The 15,662-nt window shown below is 43.1% G+C and overlaps 1 protein-coding gene across 1 annotated transcript; it reads right to left on the reverse strand.

The window, feature by feature from the left end:
• Window positions 1-494: 494 nt before the first annotated feature.
• On the reverse strand, window positions 495-15,178 carry LOC126184575 (cuticle protein 1). Its single transcript, XM_049927005.1, has 2 exons — window positions 15,036-15,178; window positions 495-919 (listed from the first exon to the last, which is right to left on the reverse strand). Exons 1-2 carry the CDS (start codon window positions 15,048-15,050, stop codon window positions 632-634), a joined length of 303 nt encoding a protein of 100 aa, XP_049782962.1. The 5' UTR covers window positions 15,051-15,178; the 3' UTR covers window positions 495-631.
• Window positions 15,179-15,662: the final 484 nt, after the last annotated feature.

The raw sequence follows: 15,662 nt of genomic DNA on the forward strand, positions 1-15,662 counted from the left end.
CTCTAGCGTCATCCATGAACAGTATTAAATGTCCCTATATTGACCGACTAAGTGGAACAAACATGGAACTCCATCCCAAAAACAGACATGCGGAAGCTGTATGACACAATGCATGCCCGTTTGCATGTTTGCTTTCACCATTCTGGCGGTTACACCGACTATTAATGTACCAGCATTTCACATTCGCAATGATTCCTCGCTCTTACATTAACCTGTAATCTTATAACGTCAGTCACTTAATTATATTACCTAGCCAAATGAATTCCCAAAATTTCGTTACTGTATGTCAATTAATTTTTGTTGTTGCAATTTTTACCGTCAGTTTATACTGTTAGGACCCGCACATTCGATAGACAATCATTATAGGAAATTACCAAAAATAATGACGTAACTTTATTTTTTCAAGATAATAATTAAATTTCTCGTAACAGGACAGCTAACTAGGAGTAAATTTGGTAGGAGTAATGGATTTAATAATTAAAAGGTGATACAAATGATACATGCAAAGGCTTTATTTGTAGTAGGAACAGTTAAGATTTACACGCTTATTGGTTTAATATGGCACATTGAAAACTTACATTTATCGAACCTATTGCGCGACACTGAAATAATTTAGACAGAAGAGCGCTGGCTAACAGAAGGGGTAGCCCGGGCAGGCGGCAGGGTGAACACCAGGAGGGTACTCGCGAGGCGCCGCGTAGCCTGGGTAGACGTTGTTGTTGCAGTAGGGGTAGTTGGGGCAGGCGGCGGCTGCCACTCCTGCGGGGTAGGAGCGAGCCGCGGGCGCGCCGGCCGGAGACGAGAAGGTGGCGATGACGCTGTTGTCGCACAACGGGTAGTTGGGGCACAGCGCCGCCGACAGGCCAGCCGGGTAGCGGTCCTGCGCAGTCACCGCCCACGCGCACAATGCCACCAAAACCTGCAACACCAGCACATTGTCACTAACATGACTCCCACAAATTACAGGCATTTATACTACTCAGGCCAACCTACGGTAGTATTGGAGGATACTTTCTGCACCACTGTCACTATTCGTATACCTCATGCGAATTCGAATCTGTCTATGACGGGAAAACAGCCGGTCGGAGTGGCCGAGCGGTTCTAGGTGCTACAGTCTGGAACCGCGTGACCGCTACGGTCGCAGGTTCGAATCCTGCCTCGGGCACGGATGTGTGTGATGTACTTAGGTTAGTTAGGTTTAAGTAGTTCTAAGTTCTAAGGGACTGATGACCTAGAAGTTAAGTCCCATAGTGCTCAGAGCCATCTGAACCATTTTTGAACGGGAGAACAAACATAGGTGATGCCCATTTTGAAGAAAGTTCGTCGAACAGACACAGTGAACTATAGGCCTATATCTCTGACGTCGGTCTGTTGCAGAATTTTGAAACAAGTTTTATGCTCGCGTACTACGACGTTTCTGGAGACCGAAAATCTCTGTAGGAACCGACATGGGTTCCGAAATCGACGATCGTAAGAAACCTAGCTCGCTCTGTTCGTCCACGAGATCCAGAAAGCAGTAGATACAGGCAGCCGGGTAGATGTGTTGCTTGACTTCCGGAAGGCATTCGATATAGTGTCTAACTGCCAACTAATGAATAAAATACAAGTGTACGGAATATCAGACCAACTGTGTAATTGGATTGAAAACTCTCTAGCAAATATAACACAGCATGCAATTCTGAATGGAGAGAAGTCTTCTAGCTAGAGTTGCAAAACTACCGTAGGCTACCCTGAGCTACCATAAATAAGCGTAGATTACAGTAGGTTTCCTAGTAGCTTTTCTCATTTAAGGTCGTACCTGCGTTACGTCTACCTTGGATGTGTTGCATACGTATCGGGCGTTACCTCATAACAATCGCTTTCTTTACATATGTGATCAGTGTTCTAATAGACTCCTCTAAAAATCGGAATCGCTGAACCATCTAGAAACTGAGTGATGATATATAAACGGCAGGGTATCTGTTACTTAACGGTAAACAGTATTTATAGCAAAATTGGAACTGTCAATGTTTAATTTAGACCTTATTCAAAAATTATTGATTTGTTACGTGAAACAGAGGGGTGTTCTAGTAAAAATAACACAAAAATACAGATTTATGCATAACGGTTTCCTCAACAAAAAGGTAAAATTAAAAAAAAAAACGCAAAACAAAAATATGTCAAACATCGCTTCAGTACTTCGTCGAACTTATACAAAACATGTTTCTGTCATTCGTAAACGACTTCAGCATTTATCAATAATAACATGGAATCCTTGCCTTTGATCATCATTAAGGACGTTCTACTGAGTACGAAGTAAGGGCAACATACAGGGTGGTCTATTGATAGTGACCGGGCCAAATATCTCACGAAATAAGCATCAAACGAAAAAACTACAAAGAACGAAACTCGTCTAGCTTGAAGGGGGAAACCAGATGGCGCTATGGTTGGACCGCTAGATGGCGCTGCCATAGGTCAAACGGATATCAACTGCATTTTTTTAAATAGGAACCCCCATTTTTTATTACATATTCGTGTAGTACGTAAAGAAATATGAATATTTTAGTTCGACCACTTTTATCGCTTTGTGATAGATGGCGCTGCAACAGTCACAAACGTATATGTACGTGGTATCACGTAACATTCCGCCAGTGCGGACGGTATTTGCTTCGTGATACATTACCCGTGTTAAAATGAACCGTTTACCAATTGCGGAAAAGGTCGATATCGTGTTAATGTATGGCTATTGTGATCAAAATGCCCAACGGGCGTGTGCTATGTATGCTGCTCGGTATCCTGGACGACTTCATCCAAGTGTCCGGACCGTTCGCGCCGGATAGTTACGTTATTTAAGGAAACAGGAAGTGTTCAGCCACATGTGAAACGTCAACCACAACCTGCAACAAATGATGATGCCCAAGTAGGTGTTTTAGCTGCTGTCGCGGCTAATCCGCACATCAGTAGCAGACAAATTGCGCGAGAATCGGGAATCTCAAAAACGTCGGTGTTGAGATTGCTACATCAACATCGATTGCACCCGTACCATATTTCTATGCACCAGGAATTGCATGGCGACGACTTTGAACGTCGAGTACAGTTCTGCCACTGGGCACAAGAGAAACTACGGGACGATGACAAATTTTTTGCACGCGTTCTATTTAGCGACGAAGCGTCATTCACCAACAGCAGTAGCGTAAACCGGCATAATATGCACTATTGGGCAACGGAAACTCCACGATGGCTTCAACAAGTGGAACATCAGCGACCTTGGCGGGTTAATGTATGGTGCGGCATTATGGGAGGAAGGATAATTGGCCCCCATTTTATCGATGGCAGTCTAAATGGTGCTATGTGTTGTGTCTAGACAAGACAGCCTAGACACAATGAGAGGAAGCCGAAATGCACGCGCTTAAACTCACGCAGGCTGGCGTGAGGTCTGAAACAGGATACGTAATGAATGCTATAAAGAAAAGTACGTAGCTTCTGGAATACTTAACTTTAATCCACATTAGTAGAACATCGCTCTTGATGATACATTAATAGAATCTCAATATCAATTGAATACGGCGCCTTGCTAGGTCGTAGCAAAAGTAGCTGAAGGCTATGCTAACTATCGTCTCGGCAAATGAGAGCGTAGTTGTCAGTGAACCGTTCCTTTGCAAAGTCGGCTGTACAACTGGGGCGAGTGCTAGTACGTCTCTCTAGACCTGCCGTGTGGTGGCGCTCGGTCTGCAATTACTGACAGTGGCGCAACGCGGGTCCGTCGTATACCAGCGGACCGCGGCCGATTTAAAAGCTACCACCTAGCAAGTGTGGTGTCTGGCGGTGACACCACACTATGTATGCTGATTTCCTACGTAATGTTCTACCGATGTTACTACAAGATGTTTCACTGCATGACAGATTGGCGATGTACTTCCAACATGATGGATGACCGGCACATAGCTAGCTATCTGATGTTCCCGGATTTCTTTCTGTGTGGAAAGTTGAAGGATATTTGCTATCGTGACCCGCCGACAACGACTGACAATATGCGTCAGCGCATTGTCAATGCATGTGCGAACATTACGGAAGGCGATCTACTCGCTGTTGAGAGGAATGTCGTTACGCGTATTGCCAAATGCATTGAGGTTGACGGACATCATTTTGAGCATTTATTGCATTAATGTGGTATTTACAGGTAATCACGCTGTAACAGCATACGTTCTCAGAAATGATAAGTTTACAAAGGTACATGTATCATATTGGAACAACCGAAATAAAATGTTCAAACGTACCTACGTTCTGTATTTTAATTTAAAAAACCTACCTGTTACCAACTGTTCGTCTAAAATTGTGAGCCATATGTTTGTGACTATTACAGCGCCATCTATCACAAAGCGAAAAAAGTGGTCCAACTAAAACATTCATATTTCTTTACGTACTACACGAATATGTAATAAAAAATGGGGGTTCCTATTTTTAAAAAAATGCAGTTGATATCCGTTTGACCTATGGGAGCACCATCTAGCGGTCCAGCCATAGCGCCATGTGGTTTCCCTCTTCAAGCTAGACAAGTTTCGTTCTTTGTAGTTTTTTTCGCTTGACTCTTATTTCGTGAGATATTTGGCTCGGTCACGATCAATGGACCACGCTGCATATATATACACACACCAGGTGGCCCACGCAAGCCATCCTCTGTCGTTTTACATCAAATGAATTCGCAGTTGCGAATAAGGGCTACCATCAGCTGTAGAACTGAATGACGACAATGAAAATTTGTGCCCGACCGGGACTCGTACACGGATTTCCCAATTATCTCGAGCGTTCGTCATACCATTTGGTTATCCGTGCACGACTCACGGCTAGATGCAAACTTCCATATGTCATCAGCCGCTGCAATAACATATCGTATTTATCTGCCGATACCCGGAAAGTGACTTTCAAGTATAACGTCTGACCTGTACAGAAATATACATAATGGAAGGTCGTAGAGGATTGGTTGACGACTTATGGGAGTTAGGCTCTGGCGGTGAGTCGGGCACGGATAGCCAAATGGTATGGCGACCGGTCGCGACAAGCGGGAAATGCGAGTCTGAGCCCCGGTCCGGCACAAATTTTCTTTGTCGTCATTCCATTGTACAGCTGATGGTAGTCCTTATTCGCAATTGCGAATTCATTTGATGTGTTTAGTAACAGCTGTGATCGCCGTAGTGCTTGTTCAAAGGAACTTCGCATCGTAATCAGAATAACACAGGCACTACAATATCGTCTGTAGTTTTATGTATCCCGCATACGTTAGTGCAGGAAGGGTTGCCTCATCACACCTGTCCAAAGGGGGAGTGCACGTCCAAGTGAACCTCCACTGAGCTTAAAGTAGCATGGCCGTCTGTTTTCCGTTTGTTGTTCCAGTCATGTCTTACGGCCAGACAGGTAAAAACTGCAATGTATTCCAGCGGAGACTACACCGATATGATACTGACCTATGGGGAGACGCACCGCAATGCAGCTGCGGCTAGAAGGCTGGATTCATAACTTTTTCCAACACTGTATCTTCCTTCTGTGCATGTTTTTAAACGTACAGTGATGCGTTTAAGAACGGGGGGAGCTTTCCAGGTACAATGTGTCGTGGAAACATAAGTCTGCGGCGCACCCGATGTTTCCAAAAAAATGTTCAAATGTTTGTGAAATATTATGGGACTTAACTGCTAAGGTCATCAGTCCCTAAGCTTACACACTACTTAACCTAAGTTATCCTAAGGACGAACACACACACACCCATGCCCGAGGGAAGACTCAAACCTCCGCCGGGACCAGCCGCACAGTCCATCACTGCACGCGCGGCTAGTCCGATGTTTCCCGGAACGTTAATATTTTGGAGTACATCCCACACACAGTAAGCGTAACTTAAATGAAAATGACGCGTAGGCCTAGGTATAATATAGTACAAACAAAATTGTTGTCGTGCTATTGCATTTAGGTCGCTGTATTATTTGTACCTGTAATAATAATAATAATAATAATAATAATAGTAATACTATTTTGGTCATTATTATTAATGTCATGAGGCACTAGATCTCGTCCAGTAACACCGATTTCTCATCGTAATTAGGACAACAGAAGAACTGCAGAGGACCTGGGGATATCGAGGTCTTCGGTACAAACGAGAATGGCATCTTTTTAAGCTGCACCTAAACCAACAGCTATATGGAAACTTTTTCAAAATCGGGTATCGTTCGGCAGAAGTCTCGTAAATAAAGCAGCCGTAAATCCGGAATTCATCAGGCAGATTTTAGGGGGAGATGAATTCTGTTTCGCCAATGACAGGACTGTCAGTAGACACAATCTACATTGCTGGGCTTCTTCAAATTCTCAGTGGTTACGACAACAGCACATGCAAGCACATTGGGGTATTAACGTATGGTGCGGCGTTCTAGAAGACCACAACATTGGACCAGTTTATTCGGCTCTCAGACTAACTAGTCGGCTGTATTTAGAGTTCCTACAGAATAAGCTTGATCTTGGGCGTCTCCTGGAAGACATTTCATTTCAGTTAGCTGTGACGCACTGGTTTCAGTACGATGGTGCACCATCCGTCATTGTAGAGGGGTTAGGGAATATATCAACAATGTGTACGCCAAAAGGTGGATAGGGAGTGGTGGTGCATTCGATGCCCAGCGATATCGCCTGATTTAACGCCTTTTGATGCTTTATTATGGAGTTATATCAAAGCCAGTGTTTACGAAACGGAACCGGAAGCTCCAGATGTGTTAAAGGAACGAATACGTCACGCTTGCGCTTCACTATGTGCAACCATGTTATTCTTTATTGCACTCAAAGATATGACAGCATTTATGTAATACTGACAATTGTGAAGCAAGAACTGGTGCATTACGTGTTGTTAGTAAATTATCTGTCATATATTGATATTCGTTGAAACAGATAATTAATGTGCTTTGGACCTTGTGCGTATTGTTATGGTCAGGGACAATCATTCTTCTACACGGACACCTTTCTCAAGCCAATGAATCGAACGCGGCACCCCTCCTACAACAAGCAATTTTTCTAGTGACGAGCTATAGGACAGTTATAGCTGTAATGTGTTTGTTTTCAAGCGCTGGTCTTACGTTTAACGGGGTCTGCTCTCTGTTGGTTTGGAGTCCCCTTTACAGTTCTGCTTCGGCAAAACTTTCGGTGCCTGTGGTATCTGCGATTAACTAATGTCAACGAAGGGCCGAATGCATGGGCCACCTGGTATATATATATGTATATATATGGAAGCTTGCCAGCGATCGTTCTTCTCGCGAACCATGCTCGACTGTAACAGGAAAAAGGGAAATTGACATCAGTAAACAAAGTACTCTCCGCCACATATCGTAGGGTGGCTTGCGGAGTGTAGATGTAGATGTCGATCTTATTTTGTACTAAACAAACCTCTGGCGAAACGCACTGTTCTTCTTTGGATCTTCTCTATTTCCTCTATCAGTCGTATCTGGCAAAGAACGCAGACTGATGAGCAATACTCAAGTATCGGATGAACGAGGGTTTTGTAAGTTACCTCCTACATGTGGGGACTACAAATCCTTACTATGTATCCCAGTCTGCTTGCGGAGTGTAGATGTAGATGTCGATCTTATTTTGTACTAAACAAACCTCTGGCGAAACGCACTGTTCTTCTTTGGATCTTCTCTATTTCCTCTATCAGTCGTATCTGGCAAAGAACGCAGACTGATGAGCAATACTCAAGTATCGGATGAACGAGGGTTTTGTAAGTTACCTCCTACATGTGGGGACTACAAATCCTTACTATGTATCCCAGTCTGACATCTACGTTTCCTGCGATTAACTTATAGCCAACAGATTAAAACTGTGTGCCGAACTGAGACTGGAACTCAGGACCTTTGCCTTTCGCTGGAAAGTGCTCTACCGACTGAGCTACCCAACCACGACTCAGGACTCATCCTCTCAGCTTTACTTCCGGCAGTACCTCGTCTCCTACCTTCCAAACTTCACAGAAGCTCTCCTGCGAACCTTGCAGAAATAGCACTGCTGAAAGAAAGGATATTGCAGAGATGTGGCTTAGCCACAGGCTGGGTGATGTCTCAAGTAGAACTCTTGTGGTATAATTGTTGAAATAGACACTTCCTTACCCAATTATGATCGCAAAATTTTAATATTTGTAATATTAAATTGCATATATTATTTTATATTTTTTGAGAGTCGGATAAGTAAGCTGTGCTAGTTAAGGTGGCTTTTCGGTACCCAGACAGCAGTGTTCGTGTCCCGTCATCGACATGTGCGTAAATTTCAGCTACTAAGTATGGCTAAATAATTACCACATCGTATTGTCGGCCAGTCGGTATATTAGTCACCACAGTGATTTGAAAAAAAATTACCGAAAATTCTAGAGAATTCGATTAAGGAAAAAATATTTGAAGTAGCTGGTGCCCCACAGATTGTAAATACTTGTCAAAAATCATGTTGTATCCCCGTCAGCTGCTTTGAAGATCTTTATTGCTGTTACCAATTTCGGTTGTTATTAACCGTAATCAGGCACCTGGATATATACCGGGGCATCGGTGTGGCTCTTAATTTCCATGTATAGGGACGGCTATTCTCAATACTGAGCACATTATAATTTGTCTGCCATTCAATAATGTAATGCAAAATGAGCTTTGTTATAATAATTGCGGCGCTACGGTTTCTTCCAGGACATTTTCTTTACAGGGAAAGAAGGAATTCGTCTGAGAACTCGACCAGGCACTATGTGTTAATCAGGACTGCATTAGAATTCATGTGAAAACGGTAGTGAAACTGCTAATGACTCATGTATTGAATGGTAAAAGGTAAGTAAGAATGTACTGATAGTGATCAGTAACAGACGAATGGTAGCAACAGTGAAGATTTCCATCGTATCTTTTTCTGTACATAAGACTGTTCATATATGTAACCAGGTACCCGAGTTCATCAGTCATAACTGAAACTGGAAGCAATAACAAAGATTTCAATAGCAACTGAAAATGGTACAACATTATTTTAGACAGATTAAGATAAACCTCATTTGGAGTTAATGATACCATTAGTACATCGCCCTAGTGACGATAGTGTAAAGTCTAAATTTAAAGTAAACGCACCGAGTGCTTACAGAGAATTAGTCTTGCATTAAATTTATCTTATAAGTAGATAGAGAAGTTTATTTTTATGGTCAGTAAATAGCTATATTTCAATAATCACATAATATTTGGTCTGTGTAGGTTCAATTGTACTTGAGAGTAAAACTATCTGCTTACCAGGGAGATGACATTTCAACTAGCTGAACTTCCACTTCGGTACGATTTAAAAATTTAATGTCAGTTCATCGCAGGCTTCTCCTACACCTTAATCTTAGTGCTGTTAGCAGTTGACTGGAGTTGGTTCAGCAACATTCTTCAAAAGCTAACCTCCACAATACAGTCTTCGAATTTTTCATGTTTCACGGTAAATCCATTCAGTAGTTTGGTCATAATGATGACGCAGCTATGGTTATAAATTATATTTCAATCCCTTTTTGTTACATCTTTGACTTACCAAGTTCCTGATTTTGCATAAAATTTCGAGGAACTGTGATTGCAAAACATTTGATATTTCCAGGAATAGTCATGCTCAATATCTCGCTTCACTGAATATTTTTGTAGCATATGAACTTAGCTTACATATACAAAAGTATTCAAATGAAAGCTTCTTGCCATTGCGAAGAGATTCTTGGAAGAGAGATAAACTGATGTTAGTGTAAGTGTGCAATTTGCTTAGTTTGCGGAGTTGTTATGAAAATAAGCAAAACATATAGCAGAAGAGACGGAGATACCAGTTTCGAAAATGTGTATCACCTGTATCTGTGAATGCACACTTTTCCGGTGTGTACTACTCTCAACACTGTCACCAGCCTGAAAACCGGAGACCGTTTCATCACCATGTATCACCTAGACTTGTAACAACAATGAACAAAAAAATGGTTCAAATGGCTCTGAGCACTATCGGACTCAACATCTTAGGTCATAAGTCCCCTAGAACTTAGAACTACTTAAACCTAACTAACCTAAGGACATCACACACACCCATGCCCGAGGCAGGATTCGAACCTGTGACCGTAGCAGTCCCGCGGTTCCGGACTGCAGCGCCAGAACCGCACGGTCACCGCGGCCGGAAACAATGAACAGTTGAAGAGCGTAAACACATATAATACTGTTACGTACTGATGAGAGATTACCGCAAAATGTATTGACATTTGATATATACACTCCTGGAAATTGAAATAAGAACACCGTGAATTCATTGTCCCAGGAAGGGGAAACTTTATTGACACATTCCTGGGGTCAGATACATCACATGATCACACTGACAGAACCACAGGCACATAGACACAGGCAACAGAGCATGCACAATGTCGGCACTATTACAGTGTATATCCACCTTTCGCAGCAATGCAGGCTGCTATTCTCCCATGGAGACGATCGTAGAGATGCTGGATGTAGTCCTGTGGAACGGCTTGCCATGCCATTTCCACCTGGCGCCTCAGTTGGACCAGCGTTCGTGCTGGACGTGCAGACCGCGTGAGACGACGCTTCATCCAGTCCCAAACATGCTCAATGGGGGACAGATCCGGAGATCTTGCTGGCCAGGGTAGTTGACTTACACCTTCTAGAGCACGTTGGGTGGCACGGGATACATGCGGACGTGCATTGTCCTGTTGGAACAGCAAGTTCCCTTGCCGGTCTAGGAATGGTAGAACGATGGGTTCGATGACGGTTTGGATGTACCGTGCACTATTCAGTGTTCCCTCGACGATCACCAGTGGTGTACGGCCAGTGTAGGAGATCGCTCCCCACACCATGATGCCGGGTGTTGGCCCTGTGTGCCTCGGTCGTATGCAGTCCTGATTGTGGCGCTCACCTGCACGGTGCCAAACACGCATACGACCATCATTGGCACCAAGGCAGAAGCGACTCTCATCGCTGAAGACGACATATCTCCATTCGTCCCTCCATTCACGCCTGTCGCGACACCACTGGAAGCGGGCTGCACGATGTTGGGGCGTGAGCGGAAGACAGCCTAACGGTGTGCTGGACCGTAGCCCAGTTTCATGGAAATGGTTGCGAATGGTCCTCGCCGATACCCCAGGAGCAACAGTGTCCCTAATTTGCTGGGAAGTGGCGGTGTGGTCCCCTACGGCACTGCGTAGGATCCTATGGTCTCGGCGTGCATCCGTGCGTCGCTGCGGTCCGGTCCCAGGTCGACGGGCACGTGCACCTTCCGCCGACCACTGGCGACAACATCGATGTACTGTGGAGATCTCACGCCCCACGTGTTGAGCAATTCGGCGGTACGTCCACCCGGCCTCCCGCATGCCCACTATACGCCCTCGCTCAAAGTCCGTCAACTGCACATACGGTTCACGTCCACGCTGTCGCGGCATGCTACCAGTGTTAAAGACTGCGATGGAGCTCCGTATGCCACGGAAAACTGGCTGACACTGACGGCGGCGGTGCACAAATGCTGCGCAGCTAGCGCCATTCGACGGCCAACACCGCGGTTCCTGGTGTGTCCGCTGTGCCGTGCGTGTGATCATTGCTTGTACAGCCCTCTCGCAGTGTCCGGAGCAAGTATGGTGGGTCTGACACACCGGTGTCAATGTGTTCTTTTTTCCATTTCCAGGAGTGTATAATACATTGAAAGCTCCTGGTGTCTCCTGGGCACAAAATCCATCCGATGCTTCTGATTTATATAATGATAGGGAATCTGGGAATATATTATTAGGAAAAGATTCTTTTAAATTAACGCAATTTATTTCTCCTTCTGCATATGTGATATCCGAGGTTGGTACACAGTTTATTGCAATGGACGCATTATAAAATACCCTCTGCAGGGCAATTAAAGGGAATACCCTTCATCATATTTAGCAATATAGACGTTCACATCCGTAAAGATGAAAATAAAAATGTTTATCTTATAATATGCTTGAGCATGAATGTAATTATCAAAACTACTAAAATCTCTCATATCCTTAGGCTCCATCGTATGACCTCGATGGACTATAAGCAAACTGAATTATTTATTCACGTTTTCCTATCAAATAATAAAAAAAAGTACATGCAATCGTGTAATATAAGGTAGGTCATTAGAACAGAAGAATCGGGTATTTCCTTTTCTACACATTACATAATCCTATTGAATGTACTGATGAATTCTCCTCGGTTTATCAGCCGAGTGGTGGCGTCGTCTTGTCGCAACGTTTCAATGAGTTTCGTACCAATCTTCGCCAGAAGATGATGGGTACGAAACTCATTGAAACGTTGCGACAAGACGACGCCACCACTCGGCTGATAACCCAAGAAGAATTCATCAGTGGAATACGCCGAGAAAGACTGCAATCGCTATTGAATATAGCTTCGTCCTTTACGAAATCAGATTGGTTGTCTACGTAATAGGTAACTGAGAGTCTGATGATGCGAACATACGTGCTGTTGCGTGTTTGTATTCCCTGACTTCAGTTTTAATCTGTCGTAGTGGGATGCATTTGATGTTACATCTTGGTAGTGCTGGGCACAGCATTATCACTACTCGGCAACGTCTCATTGTAATCAATCCACTTAGAGAGAAATAATTTGCCTGAAGAAATAAAAGAGTATCGGGAAATTTACTTAAGATCTGAACTTCGAAATTCAGACAGAGCTTTATTTCTATTTCATGCTACTCGCGGGACAATATTGTGGGCGTCACAGAGTCAGACAAATTACTTTTGCTTATGGAAAGAAATGAGACCCCCTTCAGGGGAGTTCAGCCGCCGTATTGGAAGTCCTTATTAGGTGAAGTTACAACGGCGACTTGCGAGTCAATGATAATGATGATGAAGGACAAACAACACCCAGTCTCCGGCCGGGAATCGAACCCGGGCCCCTTGTGTGGTAGGCGATAACGTTACCGCTGCGCTGCGGAGGAGGACACTTTTGCTTATAATTTATAGGAGCGAAAGTAAAACATTTGTCCTGGTATCGTGTTTTACACTATGAAAATAGAACGTTATGTGCTTGACATGCTGGCCATCCAATTCGTGCACAAGCGGGTACCGAAAATGATAAGTAGAATCAATGAATACTGCATACACAAGCGATTTCCGGTTTTCTTATTATATACCTGTACGATAAAGAAAGTGATAGTTTAATGATCCATTTCACGGTCCATTTCGAAGATCGAAATCAAGAACTCAGCTACATGCCTAATCTGAGAGCAGCCTGAAATAGTGCAGAATAGTTTTATTCCGCTTAAATCATTTTCAAACAGCTAGCGACATGCTCTAGTGTTAAGTCACAAGACTTTTTCTCAGAAGAACTGGGGTTCAAATCCCCGTCCGGCCATGGAGATTTAAGTATCCATAAGTTTCCTAAATCACTTCTCCAAGTCCTGCGACGGTTCCTGTAACAAGGCTGCAGCGCAGTTCCGTCTTCACTCTCGCCCAGTCCGAGCTTGTGCTCCATCTCGATGACTACCATTTCGACAGGTCACTAAATTCTACCCTTCTTTTGTTCATTCTTACTCAACACTTGTCAGATATGAGTAAAATTACCATACATATGGAAAGTATCACGGTATACAATGGACTAAGAGCACTAATGTAGACCATAGTGTTTATTTTGTGACATCAACTAGCTGCAGCACAGCTAAGTAATACTTTCTGGCAACGTGGCATCATTTCAGTTCTTCTAGGTACCAAAAACTGAAGAAGAATAGCAAATTCTTCAATTAATTCGGATCTCAGTAATATATTTTATTTGGTACCTTTACTAGTGGAATAAAATGCTAGTACTATTTAGCCTTCAGGTGATACAAAATTATTAAAAAATTATCGTATCTTGTGTCTTCATTAAAAGAAAGTTTCGCTGACGCTGACGCACAAATGTTTCAATTCCGTCAATATCAGTATCAAAACTGTTTCTAACGTTCTCATATCGACTGGTACTGTGCACCAAGCGGGGCTAGACAGCTTGATTATAAGCAAGATGCATTGGATCTTTGATGTAGGAATCACGAAAATTATAATTCAAGGAGCAGTTAAAAATCAATGAAAGGCTTCCACAACCTCCTTTTTGTTTTAATTTTTTAATTAAAAAAAACGCTTTAAACGATGCTGGCATATCGGATTTTTTTACTATTAAGACCTTTGACTGTTTATATACATCTGTTTCTAAACTTTACAAATCACGCACAATACGTCACCAAAACTAAGTAAACATGTCACCAGTAAAAATACCTTGTATGTTAAGAGCGTTGATAGGTCTCTCCATAGAAAGGGCAAGTGCTTCATTGATCTCAGGCTGTTACGTGAAGCCTAATTTAACTGATTCTTTTCGTAAATGAAATTAGAAGTTCACTGCTTGTCACTACGAATGACGCGTCCTATCTCCACGTTATTGCATTTACGGTTTATACTCGTTCCAAGCGCGAGTGTAACGTCTAAAGGATGTTTACTTAGTCGCCTCTGTGTCGACTGTTATTAGTCTAATAATATCCTTGGCAACGATAGTAGAGGACTGAAAAATATTCATAGTTACCGCTCGCTAATCTGCATCTTGGAATGTTCTTATTAGGTTTTTGATAGATATTTGGCATCTTTTGTCGAGTGTCGACCTTTTAAGATTTTGAAGAATTATTTTAAAAGTTTCTCGCCGACCAGAAAACCTATGTCTACTTTCGCTACATTCGATTTCCTCTATTAATCAAGCCAGTTCTGGAACCCAAAAACTAGAGCAGTATAACAGTATGGGGCGTACAGTTGTTACAGGGATATTGCAAACCGCTATTATCGCACTAAGAAATCGATGAAAACTATACGCTTTAAATAGAACTGCGCATATGTGACTATTCCACTTAATATCTCCACACATTGTATGACATGATTGCTCCAGTAATGTACTAAGAGGCTATTAAATTGTAACTTTACGTGATTTCTCTGCAATGAAAAAGTCTTTGCGCCAACATGCGTGAAGGTTAGTTCTGAAGATAGCTACGTATCAATGCCCAATATACCAGACTGATAAACTTACCAGAGTCCTGAGCATCTCGAGTATGTGTTGAGCAGTGTTCTTTCGAATACTGATGACAAGGTAACATCAGTAGGCCTTATATATTGTAGCATAGGCGCGTCGATTTTCTCTCGTTTTGGAGCAGGCTTCCCGTCCCCACTTCTGGTTGTCGTTAGCCTCACCGCCTCTTCGCCTCCGCCCATAACGATGGCCGCGTTGAGGGCTTCTTAGTCCCAAGGACGCCGCTGCAGAGCCAACCCAACTGCGAGTGCGTCACCAGGAAACTGTTTGCTGCGTCCGCCTGCTGCCTCAAGGTAGGCACCCAGCATACCGCCAAACATCCATCGCAGCAAGTAATCATAAAATTTTCCTCCTCAGTTCTTTGCAAGCACTTTTTATCTGTATAACACAAGACAGTCATATGAACAGACTTCCAGAATACGAATTAAGCGTTCCTTGACATACCGACGTCGCTAAAGATGCACTCGGGCTGACAGCGTTGCGTTTATATTGCGTTGGAATATTCGATCTAAAAGTCATGTGAGAATATGTCAAGCGCATTATTTACATATTTTCATTGTCCTGAGCAACCAGCTGATAGGCTTTCTTCATAAATTGTAATTTCATGTCAACAACAACCTCATTAGG

The sequence above is a fragment of the Schistocerca cancellata genome, chromosome 4, assembly GCF_023864275.1.
Source record: "Schistocerca cancellata isolate TAMUIC-IGC-003103 chromosome 4, iqSchCanc2.1, whole genome shotgun sequence".
NCBI classification, from domain to species: Eukaryota; Metazoa; Arthropoda; class Insecta; order Orthoptera; family Acrididae; genus Schistocerca; species Schistocerca cancellata.